At 42.8% G+C, this 21,058-nt stretch overlaps 1 protein-coding gene and 1 non-coding gene across 4 annotated transcripts in view; one reads left to right on the top strand and one right to left on the bottom strand.

Annotated features, from left to right (window-relative positions):
• The window catches only part of WDR59 (WD repeat domain 59), an 84,582-nt gene extending 64,589 nt beyond the window's left edge, over positions 1 to 19,993 (top strand). For 2 of the 3 annotated variants that reach the window (XM_036834187.1, XM_036834185.1), the window contains 8 exons: positions 582 to 715; positions 1,951 to 2,032; positions 5,262 to 5,374; positions 7,012 to 7,162; positions 7,257 to 7,329; positions 8,884 to 9,010; positions 9,170 to 9,312; positions 19,230 to 19,993. In XM_036834187.1, coding sequence (XP_036690082.1) covers positions 582 to 715; positions 1,951 to 2,032; positions 5,262 to 5,374; positions 7,012 to 7,162; positions 7,257 to 7,329; positions 8,884 to 9,010; positions 9,170 to 9,312; positions 19,230 to 19,465 — 1,059 coding nt within the window. In that variant the 3' untranslated portion in view covers positions 19,466 to 19,993. The remainder of the gene's footprint in view (positions 1 to 581; positions 716 to 1,950; positions 2,033 to 5,261; positions 5,375 to 7,011; positions 7,163 to 7,256; positions 7,330 to 8,883; positions 9,011 to 9,169; positions 9,313 to 19,229) is intronic. The other variant, XM_036834186.1, reaches the window with a different exon arrangement.
• Positions 4,500 to 4,572, bottom strand: TRNAR-CCU. The gene has a single exon. It is a non-coding gene; the product is annotated as a tRNA-Arg (tRNA).
• Positions 19,994 to 21,058: the final 1,065 nt, after the last annotated feature.

Genomic DNA, 21,058 nt, shown 5'->3' with positions numbered 1-21,058 from the left:
ACATTCTAAATGATCACTTTTAGAAATAATTCAAATCTGCTAGGGAAGACAGGGTAATTTTTCTTGAGCTGCTTAGTTTCTGTGTCTGCCTCCCATAGATGAAAGTTTGCAGATCCCACACTGCTGTGTCTGAATTAAATTTCAACAAATCCAATTTAAATTGTCTGAAAAGGAAAGAAAAAAAAAAACAAAAAACTTTGATTAGTTTCAAGCAAGAATTTTGAACCTAGGGCTGAACCCAACCTTAAAAGTTGCTCTTCTCCCACATTTTTGTGGTCTTTACTAACTTATTTACTTGCTGTTCTTTCTTTTTTAAATTCTGGCTTCAAGGTGTTTTTGAGCACCTGCAGAATGTATATAGCACTGCAGTAGGTGCTTATTTTCCTCTTAGGATTCTGGGCCATGAGCTCAATGCCCTTTGTCATCCTTTTATTTTCTACAGATGCTGATTCATATAATTGTGGGCATGATGTAATGCAAGGTCTCTGCAAATTACCAGTGATCCAACTATGGTGTGCTCTGCAAATGTAGGTTTCCGTTCATCAAAGTCCCCATTAGTTACATCTTGTCATTTCCCCCAGAAATCAAGGAGATGGAAAAGTAAGCGTGAGGGATCGGACTCTGGGAATCGACCAATCAAGGCTGCTGGGAAAGTGATCATTCAGGATATTGCCTGCCTTCTTCCTGTTCACAAGTCATTGGGAGAACTATACATGTAAGTTCGGAATTTCAACTATGCCGTGCTTCCCACTTAGACATGAATATCAAAGTTGTTTATTTTATCTTATTTTAGTTTATTTTTTGGCCGTGCCTTGCGGGATCTCAGTTCCCTGACGAGAGATTGAACCCAGGCAGTTGAAAGCCTGGAATCCTAATCACTAGGCCACCGGGGAACTCCCTGTTTATTTTATTTTTTGAGATACTGGAATCCTTTTTAGGAGAGGCCCAGTGCATTAGCTTTCTTCTGCTGCATAGCGAATTACCACAGACCTAGCGTTTAAACAACACACATTTATTATCTCAAAGTTTCTCTGGGTCAGGAGTCTGGGCATGGCTTACCTGGGTCCTTGCTCTGGTCTCCCCAGGCTGAAATTACGAAGTCAGCCGGGTGGCGGTCTTAACCAATGCTCAGGGTCCTCTTCCAAACTCATTCAGGTTGTTAGCAGAATTCAGTTCCTTGCAGCCGGAGAACTCAGGGAATTTCATCTTCTCCAAGACCAGCAGGAGTGTCTCACTGATGCTTCACTGTCTTTCTAAGGTCTCATCTGATTAGGTCAGGCCCACCCAGGAGAATCTGCCTTTTGACGATTACGGGAGTGATATGTCATCAATATTGACTGGTCTTGACCCCGTTTAAAGGGAGGGTTTATACAAGGCAGGTACAGCAGGGGTCAGCAATCTTGGGCACAGTCTCAGAATTCTGCCTCCTGTACTTAGTACGTAAAACAGTTTAAAAGCAGAGCTACTTTGGTTGAAGGGAGCTGGGAGGTGGGTGACAGGCGCACAGAAGCTGCTGACCTGTGGTTCCCATTCTTCCTGAACTTGAACACATAATAAAAAATACTTATTTTGTTGTTTATGTACAGCACATTACTCCTTGTTAGAAACTACAGTCAGCATTATACATATCTAAATCAATTTTTATTCAACCCTTAAGCCTGGGGAACTCCCCAGAAAAGCTAGCTGGCAAATTGTTCTTTGAATCTGGCCTCCTTTCCTGACTTCAAAGAGGTAAGCAATTTCACCTTCCCCAGGCCTGAACTCACAGTGTAACATCAACTGTAGGTAAGCTTTTTCTCCATGTTACATAGAAAGGGAGCTTAAGGCCAATACGAATAAAACATTTTGAGTGACAACCAAAGAGGCAGTTTTTAGTTTATTTGTTAAACCAGGAGTAATTGATTTAGAGGTCAACTGGAAATAAACTTTTTAATTCTTCTTAAATTTCAGATTGAATGTGAATGATATTCAAGAAACATGTCAGAAGAACGCCACTTCTGCCTTGCTTGTTGGAAGGAAGGATCTCGTCCAGGTATTTTCCATTCCTTTTGTTGGAGATCTGGATTTTTCTCTTGGAGCAGGTTCTTTTCACTTTATAGTTGTGGTTTAGTGACATTTCAAGGTGTACCTCCTATTTTGTAATTTCTTTCCCATTTTCTTTGCCAAACTGTAGGGCTAGAGCAGCTTTTTAAATCCCTTGGATGTTTTTCTTATTAGTGCTTAGTTGAGGAGGTCCTAAAGCATTTACTAAGTGTTTTTATAACATCTCTTTTCTATTCTAGGGCAGGGTGATTGTTAATACGTAAATTTGGATGTCTTTATCTTTGCCATTTACACCCTCAGTTCTGTTTTGTTTGTTTTTTACTTTTAAAAATGCTTCATTTCATAAAAGGTTTACCAAGGCACTCCTTAAGATAGAGACATGTTCAGTTTTAAAACAAGGTGTAATATTACGAGAATTAAAATTTCCTTCGTCTTTGCAGAAACACATCAGTGCTTAGGCAAGTTGCTCCTATATTGGTGAGGTTTTTTGTTTTTTATTTATTTATTTATTTTTGTTTGTTTGGCTGTGCCACACGACTTGCAGGATCTTAGTTCCCTGACCAGGGATCGAACCTGGGCCCTCGGCAGTGAAAGCGTGGAGTCCCAACCACTGGACCACCAGGGAATTCCCAGTGTTTTTTTTTTTTTTTAACTGTTTTATTGAGATTGTAGTCCATAGACCATGCAATTTACACATTTAAGATGTACCATTCAGTGGCTTTTAGTATAGTCATAGCATTTTGCTATCATCACCATAAGCAATTTTGGAACATTTCCTTTACCCTGTAAAGGTACCCCACACCCCTTACTTGTCACTGCTCAAGCCCCTCTTCCCCCATCCAGCCCTCGCCAACCACTAACCTATGTTCTGTCTCTATTGCATCTTTTATTCTTTAGCGTGAGGATTAGATTGAGCAATGGAAACTATGAGCTACTGTCCTATCTGCTCAGTTTTTTCCTTGTAACCCTCCAAGTGACCCAGAGCTAAGGCCTCCCCTTGATTTTTATCTGATTGAAAAATCCCTAAGATTTCCTTTTGTCTCCTAGTAAACACCGTCAAGTCTCTGCTGCAAACCCTTTTAAGTAAAACTTAGAGTCATGGATTTAATCTGTTTCTCTAAGGACCCAGCCACCTAAAATTCTGCAAACACTAAGAAGGCAAAACAAAGTAGTGGAAATAGTGGGGAGTTTCTAACAGGTGGCGTCAGCCCGACTCGGCTCCCTCGTGGTGTAACACTGGGCCAAGTATTTCCGACTCTCTCAGCGTCTGTATATTTGTCAAATGAGACCCACAAGAATAATTGCCTCATAGAGTTGATGAGAAGATTGGTTCACGTTCTGAAAAAACATTCTCTGAGGAAAAATTACTTCCTAAAGTGTTTTGTTTTGTTTTTTTTCTTTTTCTTTTAAGTTTTTAGGACTTTTATGGCAGGGTTGATTTGGAAGGTCAGGCTAGTCCGAGTGAAGTGGAAAGACCCTTCCCTGGGGTTCAGACATACCTGGGTTTACATCTGGGCTCCATCCCTTTCATGTTGTGTGATCCTAGGCAGCTACCTAATCATTCTGAACTTCAGTTTCCTCAACTATAAAATAGGAACAATACTTCTAAGGTCCTTATGAGAACTAAATAAGGTAATATGCATACAATTTCCATACCTGTATCTGGTAGATGTAAATACCCAGTATGTGGCAAATTATTGCTGCTGTTCTTGTAATTGCAGTCATCATTGTGGTGTGGTCTTCCTTAACGGGCTGGAAATGACATCAGTGCAAATGCTTGGAGAATTTTTTGTTGTTGTTCTTTTTGCACATATTGAAGATGATGTGTCTACTGTTTTGCAGAGAGTTGCAGGAATAAACCTGTCAACTATTTCTGTTGAAGGCACTTAGGAAACATGTATTACAAGTGAGGAAATAATGGGCCCAAGTTGTCAGCCAGGGTAGTAAACATCCTTTCCTATCCCAGAAACCTATGAATTTCTTCCAGCAACCATCCAGGTGGTCCATTGATCATAGAAATGAATGTTTTTCATTGGAACCAATACTCATGGGCGTTATTTAAGTATACTGGAGCCACACGATTTAATTGATTTCTTTTTTTTACATATCTGATGTGTTTCTATACCTGTTTTTCAGTATTTTTATTTGCTTATTCTTCTTTTCTTCTATTTTAAACTCCTTGATTCAAAGTCTGTATCTTCTTCCTTGCGGGTTTTTCTCAGAGTCTAGTAGTGTTTTCCAGTTGGTGGGCATACAGTGATGTATTGCTAGTAAGAAAGATTTCCCAAAAATAGTATTCCATTAAAAAAAAAACACATTTATTTATTTATTTATTTATTTATTTATTTGGCTGTGCCGGGTCTTAGTTGCGGCGTGTGGGATCTTTTAGTAGCAGCATGCGGGCTTCTTAGTTGCAGCATGTGGGCTCTTAGTTGTGGCACACATGTGGGATCTAGTTCCCTGACCAGGGATCGAACCTGGGCCCCCTGCATTAGGAATGCAGAGTCTTAACCGCTGGACCACCAAGGAAGTCCCCAGTATTCCATTTTTAAAGGTATAGAGGGGAGGGGACTCTGTTGATGGTGTGATGTATTTATATTTAGCGTGTGCTAAATCTTGGATTTAATAGACACTTCATGGACATTAGTTTCTGCTTGAGGACTCCAAGCCCCGTGAGGTTTCAAGTTTGGGGATATTCCTCAGATTTAATGTCAACAAAAAGAAAGCCGAGTCTATTTTTTCTTGGCCTATTTTTCTGTAACTTCAGAGAGTATACTGAAACTTTTGTAATGGAAGGTTTTTCATTATTTGGGCAAAGGACAATCTTAAGTGTGATACCGAATGCATTTTTTTCTCCCTGCCAGTTCACTAATGAAGCAGCAGAAAAAGTCACATGAGTCAGTGGTTAAATAGACCATCCAGGGAAGTTGTTGCGTGGTGTCATTTCTCTGACGTCTGCTTCATAGAAGTTTTTAAGGCTAGTGTTTCTCAAATGTGCATACAAGTCCCCCGAGAATCTTGCTAAAATGCAAATTCTGCTTCAGTAGGTCTGGAGTGGGGTGTCAAACTCTGCATTTCAGTAAGCTCCCAGCTTTGGCCGCCCCCAGAGTAGCAAGGCTTTAGGCTGTGTGTGGAGGAGGAGGAGGTGGGGTTCTTTCATGGTTCCCGGTCCTGTGCTCACCAGTCTGAGTGTGGATATTTCTCTTTGATCTGTCCAGGTTTGGTCGCTGGCTACAGTAGCTACGGATCTTTGCCTTGGTCCGAAGTCTGACCCAGATTTGGAAACACCCTGGGCTCGACATCCATTTGGGCGACAGCTACTGGAATCCCTGTAGGTTTTGAGAGCTGAAAGTGAGGAAAATGAGTGATGTGAATTTTAGGTCTATAAACACTTTCAGTGTTTTTGTCTAAGAGAAAAGTGCAAAGGCCTGAGGCATGAGAAGAGGAAGTGAGACCTTTCCTTTTAGGGCTGCTATAATTTCTGTGCAGAACTCACTTCTTAGAGCAGAAGGAATTATACAGTATTTGTCATTTATAACAAGGATTTAGGACTCATGTGTCCTTGAGAGAGTTATGCTTTGGCCCAGAAGTACATCAGTCTGAACACAGGAGTTTGAGTTCTTGAGGTAGAAAGTTTCTTGGGTGCTATAGAATCTCGCCCCTGAGAGCAGGTTAGAGAATTGCACGTTGGCCTTCGTGTTTTCCAAAGGCCACGATGCATTCACCCTGTTAGACAGTTTATGAAAACCTTGAGTTTGTGTTTGATTTATTGCACTGAAATATGGCAAACTGGAAATACAGTGTGCAAAATGATTCACAACCAGGAAAAACCACTTGAGGCTCCAAGACAGCGAGGCCCAGGTCCTGACAGAGAGATGGAAAAGCTCTCCTTCCTTCAGGTGGAGGTTTGCTTTACCTACTTGTTGAGGCCAGACCTGGGACACGTGCTCCTGCTTCAGGCTGCTCATGGTGCTTGTTCTACCCACTTCATACGAGGCTCATGAGATAGTGTGAAAACACCTTAAAACTATTAGACATTGCTTGGTAGGAAAGTATCAATATTATTCCATCACCAAGGCCAAGTCTCTGGGATCTCTACCTCACATTCTATCTAGCACAGTTGTACTGAAAGGAGCAAAGGGGATGTGAGGACCTAAAAGGTAAAACTATCCCCTGTTGTTCTTACTTAATAGCTCAAACTCATAATGCCACCTCCCGAGTCTGTGACCTGCTCCCCATACTGTGGTGGCACCGTGCTCTCTGAGCACCTCCATGTAGCCTTACGTCATATGAATGGAGGACATAGAAACCCCCCAGGAAGCGGTGTGATGCCTCCTTGGAGTTGGGGAGGCCGAGAGAGCATGTATGGCCTCACTCAGATGTGAGTTGAGTCTCCTTAATTCTTGAAGAAGCTCCATTCGAGTCTGAACCCAGGCCTGGATGCCAGCTAGGAGCTTTCAGATTGGTTATATCTAAGTCATGTGTAATACTCAGATACATGTTATTCCAAAACAAATTTAGCCAAACTCAAAGTCGATCAAGCCCCTGGATCTGTAGAAAGCCCTCGTTCCTGAAGGGGGCTTTTGAGGCAGAATCAAGAATTCTCCCTTCCTTTATGGTTTATCACAGAATATAGTTCCCTGTGCTATACAGTAGGACCTTGTGGTTTATCACAGGATATAGTTCCCTGTGCTATACAGTAGGACCTTGTGGTTTATCCATTCTATATAAATGATAATGGAGAAGAGTATGAAAAAGAATGTGTATATATATATATGTATAACTGAAGAACTTTGCTGTACAGTAGAAATTAACACAACACTGTAAATCAACTATACTTCAATAATATAAATTTAAAAAAAAATTCTGCCTTCCTACCCCGATGGCGGCAACCCGCCGCTGTCGTGACAGTCATCCTTCCCCCTGCCCTTCTCATGCCTTCTCCTCTCCTGTCCCCTTTCTCTCCAGGCTGGCTCATTACTGCCGGCTCCGGGACGTGCAGACGTTGGCTATGCTCTGCAGCGTGTTTGAAGCCCAGTCTCGGCCGCAGGGGATACCAAACCCCTTCGGGCCTTTTCCCAGCCGCTCATCTAACCTTGTGGTGTCCCACAGTCGATACGTAAGTTGGGGGTTTCCTGGTGTGAGTTTGACTTTTCCCAGAGGTCGCCGTCACAGGGAACGGCACTCTCATACTGCTCCTGTTTGCTCTGCAGCCCAGCTTTACATCCTCTGGTTCCTGCTCGAGTATGTCCGACCCAGGATTCAACACTGGTGGCTGGAACATAGGTTGGTATGGAACTGCCTTAGCCCACGCTGGGTTTTTTGTTTTTTTTTTTAAACACCTTTATTGGAGTATAATTGCTTTACAATGGTGTGTTAGTTTCCACGCTGGGTTTTTATACTCTAAATGTGGTGTGTGATTTAATATGTAATCTTTACTTGATGAATACTCTCCATATTTTTACTTGTTTCTCCTTGCCCCACACACACACACACACACACACACACACTATGCCACGAAGCTTGCGGGATCTTAGTTCATCTTAGCTCCCCGACCAGGGATCGAACCTGGGCCCGCTGCAGTGGAAGCTTGGAGTCTTAACCACTGGACCGCCAGGGAAGTCCCCCTCTTTGCCCCTTTTTTTTTTTAAATTAATTAATTAATTTATTTATTTCTGGCTGCGTTGGGTCTTCGTTGCTGCATGCAAGCTTTCTCTAGTTGTGGTGAGCGGGATCTACTCTGTTGCGGTGCACAGACTTCTCACTGTGGTGGCTTCTCTTGTTGCGGAGCACGGGCTCTAGGTGCACGGGCTTCAGTAGTTGTGGCACGCAGGCTCAGTAGTTGTGGCGCACAGGCTTAGTTGCTCCACGGCATGTGGGATCTTCCCGGACCAGGGCTCGAACCCGTGTGGCCTGCATTGGCAGGCAGATTCTTAACCACTGCACCACCAGGGAAGCCTCCCCTCATTGCCCTTTAAATTGAGTATGATGGGGATACTGTAGTCAGCAAGGTCTGGGCTTTTCGTGTTTGAACAGGCTGGTTTCTGGTCTCTCTGCCTTGCTGGGTTGCTTTCCATCTTGTAACCTTAAGAAACTGACAGTGGGACTTCCCAGTGTCCACCCCCAAACGCGAACCCTTATCCTTTCTCCTGCACAAGCCCCTTTCCCGATCATCTGCCACTTCCTGTCACCTCCCTCTCCCCACGTACCTCCTTCAGGGTAGAGGAATAAAGCTGAGCCTGGTTCCAGCTGGCCATAAAGGTCTATTTAACGAGGAAGTGTATTTGTGTTTTCTGGATTTTTTAAATTTCTTTTTTAAAAATGGTCTTAGTTTTGTTGATTACAAAAGTACTATTTGCCCAGTGAAGAAAAACAAAAAACAAAAAACATTAGTGGAGAAAATAGTGATCATCGATTCCCCCACCTAGAAATAACATCTGTTAACATTCCAGAACATTTTCTTCCAATCTTTGTGTGTGGGGGGGGGTCATTCTATATTTGTGGTTTTTGTGTTGCATTTTTTATTTTGTCATGAGCATTTTCTCATGTCATTTAAAGAGTTTTTATAAGTAATGCCTGCCTAATATTCTACATCATCTCTACCATAATTTGCTTAATCATTATGTGTGTACTTAATTATCAAGTTACCTTAATAGTAAATACCTAGACAAAAAGGTAAGGCTAGGAGAGTGTTCTGTTTAGTTCCATTTCTCAGGATCTTCAACTTAGCTTATCTTTCTTCCAGGGAGTAAATTGGACACATGTACATTATGAGAGTTTTCAGGTATTTCCCATGCCTTCTCTGATTTTCATCTTCTCTTCCCATTTGATTTTTTTCAGTGGGAAGAGAGACAGAGCACATATCTTCACCCTGGGGAGAGTCCTCACCAGAAGAAATCCGATTTGGGAGTCTGACCTACAGTGACCCTCGTGAGCGAGAGCGTGACCAGCACGATAAAAATAAAAGGTAATGACCTTCGCAGGTGGGAGCTGCAATTTCATGACGCTTAGATTCCCCAAAATCAGGACTCTTAGCATATTATGTGTCATTTGTTATATTAAGTGCTGTTTGGCCTTGAGCTTGTTTCTCTGAAAGGAACTGACTGGAATTTTGAATTTGATCCAGGCTTCTGGACCCCGCCAATACCCAGCAATTTGATGACTTTAAGAAATGCTACGGAGAAATCCTCTACCGCTGGGGTCTGAGGGAGAAACGAGCTGAAGTGCTGAAGTTTGTTTCCTGTCCTCCTGATCCTCACAAAGGAATTGGTGAATAAGAATTTCTTTCTGTTCCCGTCACTCTCTGAAAAGTCCTATAATTTAATGTGCCCATAACATAATACTTGGAATGAAGTTCCAGTTTCTCCTTTATAAGCAGAAATTTCTGAAGCATTTTGGGTCTGTTTCAAGCTTCCGAAAACCTTGGCATTTCATGAGGTGATTACATTTTTACTGTAACGGAAGAAGTTTTCTATACAATCCTCAGACATTGACTGGAAGTAGGGATATTTATTCGGTGATTCAACCAATGTTTATCAGACTCCTCTGAGTCACAGCGCTAGCACACTCACTCCTTCCCGTGGTGGAACTCACAGACCAGTGGGGGAGAAAAATATAATTACAAATTGTGATCAGTATTTATGAGCAAACAAAAGGGGTGTTGGGGCAGGGAAGCAGTGGGGGGAGAATCTTAGAAGACATGTCGAGCGAGCTGTATCGGGGAGGCTCTCGCAGGAGCTGAGGTTTTGCAGTATGGGGCGGAGCCACACATGCAGGGAGAGAGCAGCACGAAGGGCGTCCCATGCAGAGGGAGGGGGTCCATGGGGGAAACAACTTGTTATTCTAAACAAGTGAAGGAAGGCCAGTGTGGCTAGAACATAATGAGTGAGAAGAGTGCTGTAAAATTAGACTGTAGGACAGTCAGACTTGAGAGTCATGGTAAAGAATTTGGATTATATTCTAAGTCCAATGGTGAGCTTCAAAGGACATTAATAGGTAAGTTATATGACTTCCCTGGTGGTCCAGTGCTTAGGACTCTGTGCTTTCACTGCCATGGGCCCGGGTTCGATCCCTGGTCAGGGAACTAAGATCCCGCAAGCTGCGTGGTGAGGCCAAAAAAAAAGTAAGTGATGTACTCTGGTTTCCATTGTAAGAGGATCCCTTTGGCTGTTATAGGAAGAAAGGGTTGGAGGAGGATAGAAGCAGAGGTAGGAAGGCCATTTGAAGATTCTTAGAGTAGTCAGAGAGAGATGGACGGCCTAGTCTCGGGGTGACATCCGTGGAGGTGGAGAGAGATGAGTGGAGTAAAAATGTATTTTAGAGGTAGACTCAATATGACTTACTAACAAGTTGGGTATGGGCTTGAGGAGAAGAGGCAAAGCTTAGATGATTCCCAAGTTTCCAGCTCAAGCAACTGGGTAGATGGTGGTGCCATATTCTACGATAGAAAAGATTGGAAGAAAATTGAAAACTCAGTTTGGGACAGTTGGAAATGTTGGTGAGGTTCAGACTGTAGAAATCATGCAGGCAGTTGGATATGAGTCTGGAACTTAAAGGACAGTTCAGGGCTAAAACTAGGAATGTGGGAATCTGCACCATGTCGGTGGTGTTCAAGCTGTGAGAGTTGAGTGCATTTACCTGGGAGCTGGGGGGCGGGGAGGAAGAGGATGGGAGGAGCAAATAAGAGAGCCCACTTACTCTGGGCCTTGAGAGAAACCAGTACTTGGAGATTGAGTCTTGGAGGAAGAACCAGAAACAGAGACTTAGAATGAGATACCAGTGAGTTCTGAGGAAAGGCAAGACTGTACTATGAAAGAAACTAAGAGAAGAGATGTTTTCTAAAGAGTGACATGAAAGACAGATACAAGAGTGGACTGAACACACACTGATTTCCTTTCTCCCCTAGACCCTGCCAAAGTGTCTACATAGAGCTTTTCTGTAAAGACACAACCATGCAAGGAGAAGTAATGTTGGCAGTAAAATTTGGGACCTGGGAAGCAGGTAGGTTAGTGATACCTGATCTCACAGGGAGAAAGCTGAGCCCTGAACTGGCAGGCAGAAAAACAGCAACACACATGGCAGAACCCCCAGGTGGCTCAGCAATTAGTGGTACCCCGTACCTCTGCAAGTGGCACGAAGGTGAGGTCAAAAACAGGAGTATTGTGTCATGGCCTTTCTAGGGTCCCCAGATCCCCACTCCTAGTTTGCAGAGCAGTTATCACCCTTCCTCTCCCCCAGCAGAAAACGGAAGTTCATTCTCCAAAGAAGGTGGACACATTTCCCAATAAAGGGGCCACCACGTAGCTAGCATACGAATGAGGAAAGACCCAGGGTTATAGAGAAGATCCTAGAAGCTTCCAGAGAGAGAAAACAGGTCACATACAAAGGATAGGAATATGAATAGCATCACACTTCTCGGGAGCAGTGAACTAGATACTGGAACTAGATGACAACAGTGCAGCAGTGCCTTCCCTGTTCTCAAGAAAATGATCCTCTTAGAATCTCTTAGAATTCTAACCTAGAATTCTGTACCCAAGTTATCCATCAAGAGTAAAAGTAGGCCTTCAGCCTATCCAAGGAGGAGAAATAGATTCAAGCCAGGAAACCAGGGTGTTGGGATGATGGTGAAGGGAGATGTACGTGACAGACCTGAAGACAGACCAGTCCAGGTTGGAGCTTCAGAGCATTGTCTCCAAGAAGAGAAAAAAAAATCTGTGTATTTCAGTATATATAGTGTATTTCAGTATTCAATGTATTTACAGAAGATTCAGATGTTTGGAGATGAATTATCAATAAGTATGTAACTAAGCAAACAGGAAAAACAAGACTAACTCTAGGAGGAACAAAATGTGCAAGAAAGAAAGGAAGTCATCATGGTACGTGGCTTGGCTTGAGTAATATTTACCTAGAGAAATAATGTGAAAACAGTACTGATCCAACCAGCTGATAATAGAACCGCATGGGGAAGATGAGGAACAGGTGGTACATGAGTCTGGTTGGGGAGATTGGGGAATGAAAGAGCTTCCACCAGAGAAGGTCAAGAGACAGTGCTTAAATACAACAATTAAGAAATAGCTTTATGAACATGTTGTGTAGAGATAGGGTGGTAGAAACAGAAGAAATAGTTAAGAATTTCCTCTAGAGGGTGATGGGTGTGAGAGTGGAAGGGAATGCTGCTTTTCATAACACGATACATAGAATAATTTGACCCTTTAAGTTGTGCGAGTATAGTTTCAATTAAAAAAAACAAACCAAACTAATATATAAATACATACATACTAATACATACATTGAATAACAAGGATTATTTTAATATGGATTATCTTTTTTAATTAATTAATTAATTTGTTTTTTTAAATTTTTGGCTGTGTTGGGTCTTCGTTGCTGGGCGCGGGCTTTCTCTAGTTTTGGCGAGCGGGGGCTACTCTTCGTTGCGGTGCGCAGGCTTCTCATTGTCGTGTCTTCTCTTGTTGCAGGGCACGGGCTCTAGGCGTGCAGGCTTCAGTAGTTGTGGCACGTGGGCTCAGTAGTTGTGGCTCGCGGGCTCTAGAGTGCAGGCTCAGTAGTTGTGGCACATGGGCTTAGTTGCTCCGTGGCATGTGGGATCTTCCCGGGCCAGGGCTCGAACCCGTGTCTCCTGCATTGGCAGGTGGATTCTTAACCACTGCGCCACCAGGGAAGCCCCAAATATGGATTATCTTGGTGCATGTACGTAAAGAAATGCAGACAGAAAATTCTATGTGGGTACATATTTTTCAGAGCATCTACATGCATGAAAGTATATCAGGGAGAGATTAATGGTGGCCTGGAGCAAATTGTCTTTTAAAATTAGTTTCCAGGAAAATAAATGAATCACAGAGATATGTAACTGATGTGTCAATCCATCAATCAGCTAGACGTATTGACATCTCCTATTATAAAGGTCGTGCTGGGTTCTGTGGGCTGGACAAAGAACTGTAAGGTGTGGTTTGGGGAGGGGGTCATTCAAGAAGTCTATAATCCAATTAGAGAGATGAAACAGAAGCTCATGAAGACTTAAATGATGTTCGAGAATGAATAGTATGTCCTAATACCATTACAAACAATGCTACAAAATTTCAGAAAGAAGGGGGGAGCGTGGATTGTGGAAGAGTCACAGACAAAAACATTAAGTATTTCATCCTTAAAGTTTTTCCTTTGGAAGAGTCAGACTACCCAAATACAGGAAATAGCAGGTATTGAATATGACAAGGTTGCCAAGTTGGTCTCCTCCTGGTGGAAAACCAGCAGTTTCCTCCCACACTTATCACATCTGCAAGGGTCACTCCGTATCAGCAGCAAGATTTGAGGGATGAAGTTGTTTTAATTTAGGGGATTAGATATTTATAGAAAGGACTCCAGGCTTCATTTATTTTGAGGGGATAATGCTAGACAGAGTATTCTTTAAAAAAAAAGAGGAAAAAAAACCTCCATATGCAAGGTGATTTTTGTCTTTGTTTTTTCTATTGAGGTATGAGGAGCTAGGTTAGAATGGTGGTAGAGAAGGTGCAGCCCTCCCCCAGTTCCTATCTGCCCACCTGAATTTTATTCAGCAATTTTCTGTTTCAGTTTATTAATTTAATGTCTTATTTACTTGGCTGGTTTTACTTACATTTGTGTAATGTGGTGTTAATTAACACACATAACTCTTCTATGTGATTAACAAACTAGAATTGTATGACACTAAACCTTTGGGGTTAGCTTCCACCTGGAGGTTCCATAAAGCCTTGGGAATCATAATTTGATCGTTCCATGTACCAGCAGTATTTTTATTGTCCTTATTAGTTTGTCTGTTAGGAACCAAGAATGATCCATTTCGCCTCTACCAGGTTTCACCTGTGAAGCCTGTGCCTGTGATTCTGTGCCTCCTTCCCTGAGATCCCCCAAGTTTATCAGTGTTCCAGTGAAAGACAGTTGACAGCTTTGTGGTTTTCATCAATGTCTTATAGTTTTCCGAGTAAAGGTCTTCTACCTCCTTAGGGAGGTTTATTCCTAGGTATTTTATTCTCTTTGATGTGATGGTAAATGGGATTGTTTCCTTAATTTATCTTCCTGATAGTTCATTGTTAGTGTATAGAAATGCAACAGATTTCTGTATATTAATTTTGTATCCTGCAGCTTTACTGAATTTGTTGATGAGCTCTAGTAGTTTTCTGGTGGTGTCTTTAGGATTTTCTGTGTATGGTATCATGTCATCTGCAAACAGTGACATTTTTGCTTCTTCCTTTCCAATTTGGATTTATTTATTTATTTTTCTTGTCTGTTTGCTGTGGCTAGGACTTCCAGTATTATGTTGAATAAAAGTGGCAAGAGTGGGCATCCTTGTCTTCTTCCTGATCTTAGAGGAAATGCTTTCAGCTTTTCACTGTTGAGTATGATGTTAGCTGTGGGTTTGTCATATAAGACCTTTATTATGTTGAGGTATGTTCCCTCTATGCCCACTTTATGGAGAGTTTTTATCATAAATGGATGTTTAATTTTGTCAAAAGCTTTTTCTGCATCTATTGAGATGATCATATGGTTTTTATTCTTCAATTTGTTAATGTGGTGTATCACACTGATTGATTTGCTGAAAAAATCCTTGCATCCATGGGATGAATCCACTTGATCAAAGTGTATGATCCTTTTAATGTATTGTTGGATTCAGTTTGTTAAAATTTTGTTGAGAATTTTTGCATCTATGTTCATCAGTGATATTGGCCTGTAATTTTCTTTTTTTTGTGGTATCTTTGTCTGGTTCTAGTATCAGGGTGATGCTGACCTTGTAAATTACGAGTGTTCCTTCCTCTGTGATTTTTTGGAATAGTTTGAGAAAGATAGGTGTTAACCCTTCTCTAAATGTTTGGTAGAATTCACCCGTAAAGCCTTCTGGTCCTGGAGTCTTGTTTGTTGGGAGTTTTTAAATTACTGATTGAATTTCATTACTGGTAATTGGTCTGTTCATATTTTCTTTTTCTTCCTGGTTCAGTCTTGGGAGATTGTACATTTCTAAGCGATTTTGAACACATTCCACATCCCTTTGTACCTCCTAAAGTGGCAAAAGTTAGCATGTTTACCAGCATCACCCAAAGTGGATGCATACTCTTACCAGCTGTTAACTAGTGGTCATGCCATTATGTGCAACAATGAGCGGCAAGAGAGAATATTAAGATTATGCTCAGTGACTTAGTGTTTTTGTATTTTTTCTCTTTGGGAATTTAAATCCATTTAGAAATTGTCCACACCCCTAAAGATTATTCATTAGTTAAATGAAATATAAGTTCAAGGTCTTAAAGTTAATAAGGATGTTAGAAATTATGTTTAAGTGACACACTAAAAAGAAACATGATTACTAATGATGTATTGAATTTTTCAGCAAGATGACATTTTAATCATTTTACCCAGATAGAAATGGAGAATAGTTTACATATACAGTTATCTCAAGTGCCAAAGAACAACCCTTTTAAAAAGACATGTTATTATCATTCAGTTTACGTGAACACACGGTTTTTACATTTTCATAATTTTAAATGTTGAATCTATTCAAACCAATAAAACCAGTAAAGGAAACTTAAGAAATATAAACTAATCAGTTTTTAATGAGAACACAAAGCAAAGTCTTACATAATATATACAGTTATGCTTTACAGAACTAGAACAAAAAATTTTTTAATTTGTATGGAAACACAAAAGACCCCACATAGCCAAAGCAATCCTGAGAAAGAAAAATGGAGCTGGAGGAATCAGGCTCCCTAACTTCAGACTGTACTACAAAGCTACAGTAATCAAAACAGTGTGGTACTGGCGCAAATACAGAACTATAGATCAGTGGAACAGGATAGAAAGCCCAGAAATAAACCCATGCACCTATGGTCAATTAATCTGTGACAGAGGAGGCAAGAATATACAATGGAGAAAAGACAGTCTCTTCAATAAGTGGTGCTGGGAAAACTGGACAACTACATGTAAAAGAATGAAATTAGAACACTCTCTAACATCATACTCAAAAATAAACTAAAAATGGATCAAAGACCTAAATGTAAGGCCAGACACTATAAAACTCTTAGAGGAAAACATAGGCAGAACACTCTTTGACATAAATCGCAGCAATATCTTTTTTGATCTGTCTCCTAGAGTAATAAAAATAAAAACAAAAATAAATAAATGGGACCTAATTAAACTTGAAAGCTTCTGCACAGCAAAGGAAACCCATAAACAAAACAAAAAGACAACCCACAGAATGGGAGAAAATGTTTGCAAATGAAGCGACCAATAAGGGCTTAATCTCCAAAATATGCAAACAGCTTATGCAGCTCTGTATCAAAAAAACCCCCAAACAACCCAATCAAAGAATGGGCAGAAGACCTAAATAGACATTTCTCCAAAGAAAACATACAGATGGCAAAAAAGCACATGAAAAGGTGCTCAACATCACTAATTATCAAAGAAATGCAAATTAAAACTACAATGAGGTATCACCTCACACCAGTCAGAATGGCCATCATCAAAAAGTCTACAAACAATAAATGCTGGAGGGGGTGTGGAGAAAAGGGAACCCTCCTACACTGTTGGTGGGAATGTAAATTGGTGTAACCACTATAGAGGTTCCTTAACAAACTAAAAATCGAACTACTATATGATCCAGCAGTCCCACTCCTGGACATATATCCAGAGAAAACCATACTTTGAAAAGATACATTCACCTCTATGTTCATAGCAGCACTATTCACAATAGCCGAGACATGGAAGCAACTTAAATGTCCACTGACAGATGAATGGATAAAGAAGATGTGATACATATATACAATGGAATATTATTCAGCCATAAAATAACAAAATAATGCTATTTGCAGCATCATGGATGAACCTAGAGATTATCATACTAAGTGAAGTAAGCCAGAAAGAGAAAGAGAAATATCATATGATATCACTCATATGTGGAATCTAATTTTTTTAAAATGATACAAACGAACTTATTTACAAAACAGAAACAGACTTACAGATACTGAAAACAAACTTATGGTTACCAAAGGGGAAACGTGACAGGGGAAGGATAAATCAGGAACTTGGGATTAACATACACACATTACTATATGTGATAAATAACCAACAAGGACCTACTGTATACCATAGGGAACTCTACTCAATATTCTGTGATAACCTATATGAGAAAAGAATCTGAAAATGAATGAATATATATATATATATGTATAACTGAATCACTTTGCTGTACACTTGAAACTAACACAACATTGTAAATCAACTGTACTCCAATAAAATTTTTTTTAAAAAGTTATGCTTAGAGAAAGAAGACAGCTTTTTTCTGGGGGGGCGGGGGGGCTGCGTTGGGTCTTCCTTGCTGTGTGCAGGCTTTCTCTAGTTGCAGCGAGCGGGGGCTGCTCTTCATTGCGGTGCACGGGCTTCTCATTGTGGTGGCTTTTCTTGTTGCAGAGCACAGGCTCTAGGTGCACAGGCTTCAGTAGTTGCAGCACGTGGGCTCAGTAGTTGCAGCACGTGGGCTTCAGTAGTTGCGGTGCACGGGCTTCGTTGCTCTGTGGCACGTGGGATCTTTCCGGACCAGGGCTCGAATCCATGACCCCTGCATTGGCAGGTGGAGTCTTAACCACGGCGCCACCAGGGAAGTCCCAAGACATAGCTATTTTTAACCCAAATTTTCAAACCAGTTTATCTCAGGATTTACCTTAACTAGGAACTACCATAAAATATTTTCCTTAGTTACCACGTATTTAGAGTCTCTATTTGTCCGTTTTAATGACTGCCTATTGTGGTGAAGCAGAGGAGCTGGCTTTGATAGAAGAAAGAAACCAGGACCCTTCCTCTACAGTAGGAGGTGAAAGAAGAGGGAGATGTGACGATTTGGGGGTGTTGAGATGAGGTGTCCCCCATTGGAAGGCTTCTATTTTCTTAGGGAAGGGAGAGAAGAGACCATCAGGTGAGAGAGGGGCATGTGGGAGGGGCTTAAGAACGTGGCAGAGGTGTGAGGTGCGCACCTGGGAGTCGGGCAGGAAGAGCCCGACCGCGGCACACAAGCCAGGAGTCTACCTGCAGGTGCGGTCAGCGAGACGAGCATCCTGACCGTGCGCCTTCCCGTGGGAATGCTCCCGGGCTGACGCGGAGGAGGCCAGGGACGGGGCTCATCCAGGTGAAGGTTTTGCCAGGTGGGACCGTGAGGGAGAGAGGGGCCAGTTGCAAAAAAGTGACTATGAAGTGGAACCGTGTAACTCAGGCTGGTCAGAGGGGAAACTACAGCCAGAGAGGGTCTGATCGCATGGAAGTGCAAGTGGACTTTGGATAGAATGAAAGACGGTGGTGGATTAGAGGTGAGAGGACCCATGCGCCACCCTCCCCTCCCACCCCTCCATCCTTAGGATGTAAGACAGAGCCGGCCTTTCCTTCGGAGGAGGCCGAGACGCAGCGGGGTTTGGTTAGGGCCAGGCGGTGAGGGGACCGTTCCCAAAAGAGCCTGTAGAGCACGTGGGAAGGTCTGCACTCGATGCAGCGCGGTGGAAGGCGGTCTGGGAGGAGGAAGGATCTCCAGGTAGCAGGGGGTGAGCAAGGGAGCTGGGCGGTTAACATGGGCCTCCTGGCCCCAGGGCCGTGGCCGAAGGGGACAGGGACTTCGGGGCAGGCGGGGACCAGTGGAGCAGGGCGGTCCTAACCGCTCTCCCCCCGCGCTGGGGCGGCCCTGTGGTGGCCTGACTCCGTCCATCTTAGGCTGCTGGGTCATTAGCAGGCAGGTAGGGAAGAGATTGTGAGACCAATCAGCTCTTGCCTGAGTGTCGACTGATCCTTCAGTGCTTTCAGACAAACGTTTGTTAACTGCCTTCTCTGCATCTGTAGCTGTTGGGGTGGAAGAGGAATGAGATGGAGCCTCGACCGCTGCAGACACGGGGGTTTCCACCCAGGGCCTCTGAGAGCCAGGCGCCTGCTGCACCCCCTGCCCGCACCCTTCCACTGCGGTGATGACAGCAGCTCCTCTTTAAAAGACTTAGTGAGGTTGTGGAAGAAGGGGTTCTGCCATTCAAAAAAAGGAAATTGAACAGCAGGGGTCTAATAGGATCCTACAGAATCCCCCAAATGAGTACCTCGCTCTTATTCACAATGCCTGGTTCCCCTTTGCAGAACTGAACTCACCATGTCTCTTTTTGGCCATCTCCACCCTTCTCCAGAGTTCGGCGTGTACTGCAGCCACTGCCGGAGCGAGGTCAGGGGCACGCAGTGCGCCATCTGCAAAGGCTTCACGTTCCAGTGCGCCATCTGCCACGTGGCCGTGCGAGGGTCGTCCAACTTCTGCCTGACCTGCGGGCATGGGGGACACACCAGCCACATGATGGAGTGGTTTCGGACCCAGGAGGTGTGCCCCACCGGGTGTGGGTGCCACTGCCTGCTTGAAAGCACTTTCTGAACTGACAGCCCATGGGAGTTGTGGGAAATCCCAGAGAACCCGTCAATGCCGGTTGACAAGCTCTCTGCCAGGGGAGAGGCTCCAGAACCCACCCCTCACTAGACAGGGATGTGTTCTCCTCAAAGTCTGACACGGTACCAGCTGTTCACGGGCCTTTGCTTCTCTTTTGTTGGCTGTTGGTGGCATGGATGTCGGTGGAGGAGGACGCGGGCAGGTGGAAGTTTTCTTGGAGAAAAGCACCTGCCTCCAGAGCCGTGTTTACCTTTAAGATGACAGCCTCCTTTCTGGTGCCATCAGAGAGATCAGGGTTGGTTGCAAAGGACAGTCTCCTGAGCCAAAGGACAGTGGACAAATGGGCCTGTGACATAAGTTGATGCATTTATGAACTGATGGACTGTGGCCTTTTAAAATATGCTTAAATTGTAAATACATAATGTACTTAAGGATCCTTAAGATGTATTTTTTTGTTTGTTATTTCTCTTCCAGCTATTCTCCCTTGGCTAATAAAATTCTAGTAATCGTTTGAAAAACAAAGAGATGAAGTTGAACAATATTTTAGTGAATCTTTTTTTATTCTACTTCTAATTGAAATTAACTCTTTGGGATAGGACCAAAGTCAGTGCTCATATTTTCAAAGGAAATGCTGATTTGCTTTTGTCATCCAACAGGAGAAAATAGAATTTGACATTTAAGGTTCTTCCCAACCACAAGAGTTTTTTTTTAATCATTTCTTTTAACAAAGGAAAATGAAATTACATGGCAGCATTGCTGTGAGAGTCTCCCGTTGCCACTGTGTAGGTTGGCTGGGTTCCGTTAAATGCCTTCACTCTTCCCTTGGGCCCCTTCATAGGCTTTGACCCATGTTTATCTGCATCCACCAATTCTCCAGAATGATTCTCAATGCTTCGCATTTTGTATGTGCCAGGAAAGAGACATCTTTTCAATATTGCTACTGAAATTTATATTTATTTATTTATTTTTAATTTTTTTTTTTGGCTGCATCGGGTCTTAGTTGCAGCACGAAGGGATATTTTGTTGCAGCGCGGGCTTCTCTCTAGTTGTGGCATGCGGGCTTTCTGTCTCTAGTTGTGGCGCGCGGGCTCCAGAGCATGTGGGCTCTGTAGTTGTGGCGGGTGGGCTCTCTAGTCGAGGCGCACGGCCTCAGTAGTTGTGGCGTGCAGGCTTAGTTGCCCCGCAGCATGTGGGATCTCAGCTCCCTGACCAGGGATCGAACCCACGTTCCTTGCATTAGAAGGCAGATTCTTTACCACTGGACCACCAGGGAAGTCCCTATATTTATTTCTTAGAATTTTACAATTCCAAATTGATTAGCTTAAGAAATATAACTCCATGTCTCAAAATGTGAAAGTGTTGTACATCACTGTGGGTTTTTTTGTCTTGTTTTGTTTTTTAATTTTCATTCATTCATTTATTTATTTTTTGGCTGCATTGGGTCTTTGTTGCTGCGCAAGGGCTTTCTCTAGTTGTGGCGAGCGGGGGCTACTCTTCATTGTGGTGTGCGGGCTTCTCATTGCGGTGGCTTCTCTTGTGGAGCACGGGCTCTAGGTGTGCGGGCTTCAGTAGTTGTGGCAT

The sequence above is a fragment of the Balaenoptera musculus genome, chromosome 19 (genome assembly GCF_009873245.2).
Source record: "Balaenoptera musculus isolate JJ_BM4_2016_0621 chromosome 19, mBalMus1.pri.v3, whole genome shotgun sequence".
Taxonomy (NCBI): domain Eukaryota; kingdom Metazoa; phylum Chordata; class Mammalia; order Artiodactyla; family Balaenopteridae; genus Balaenoptera; species Balaenoptera musculus.
This window is presented reverse-complemented; position numbering and strand designations above follow the sequence as displayed.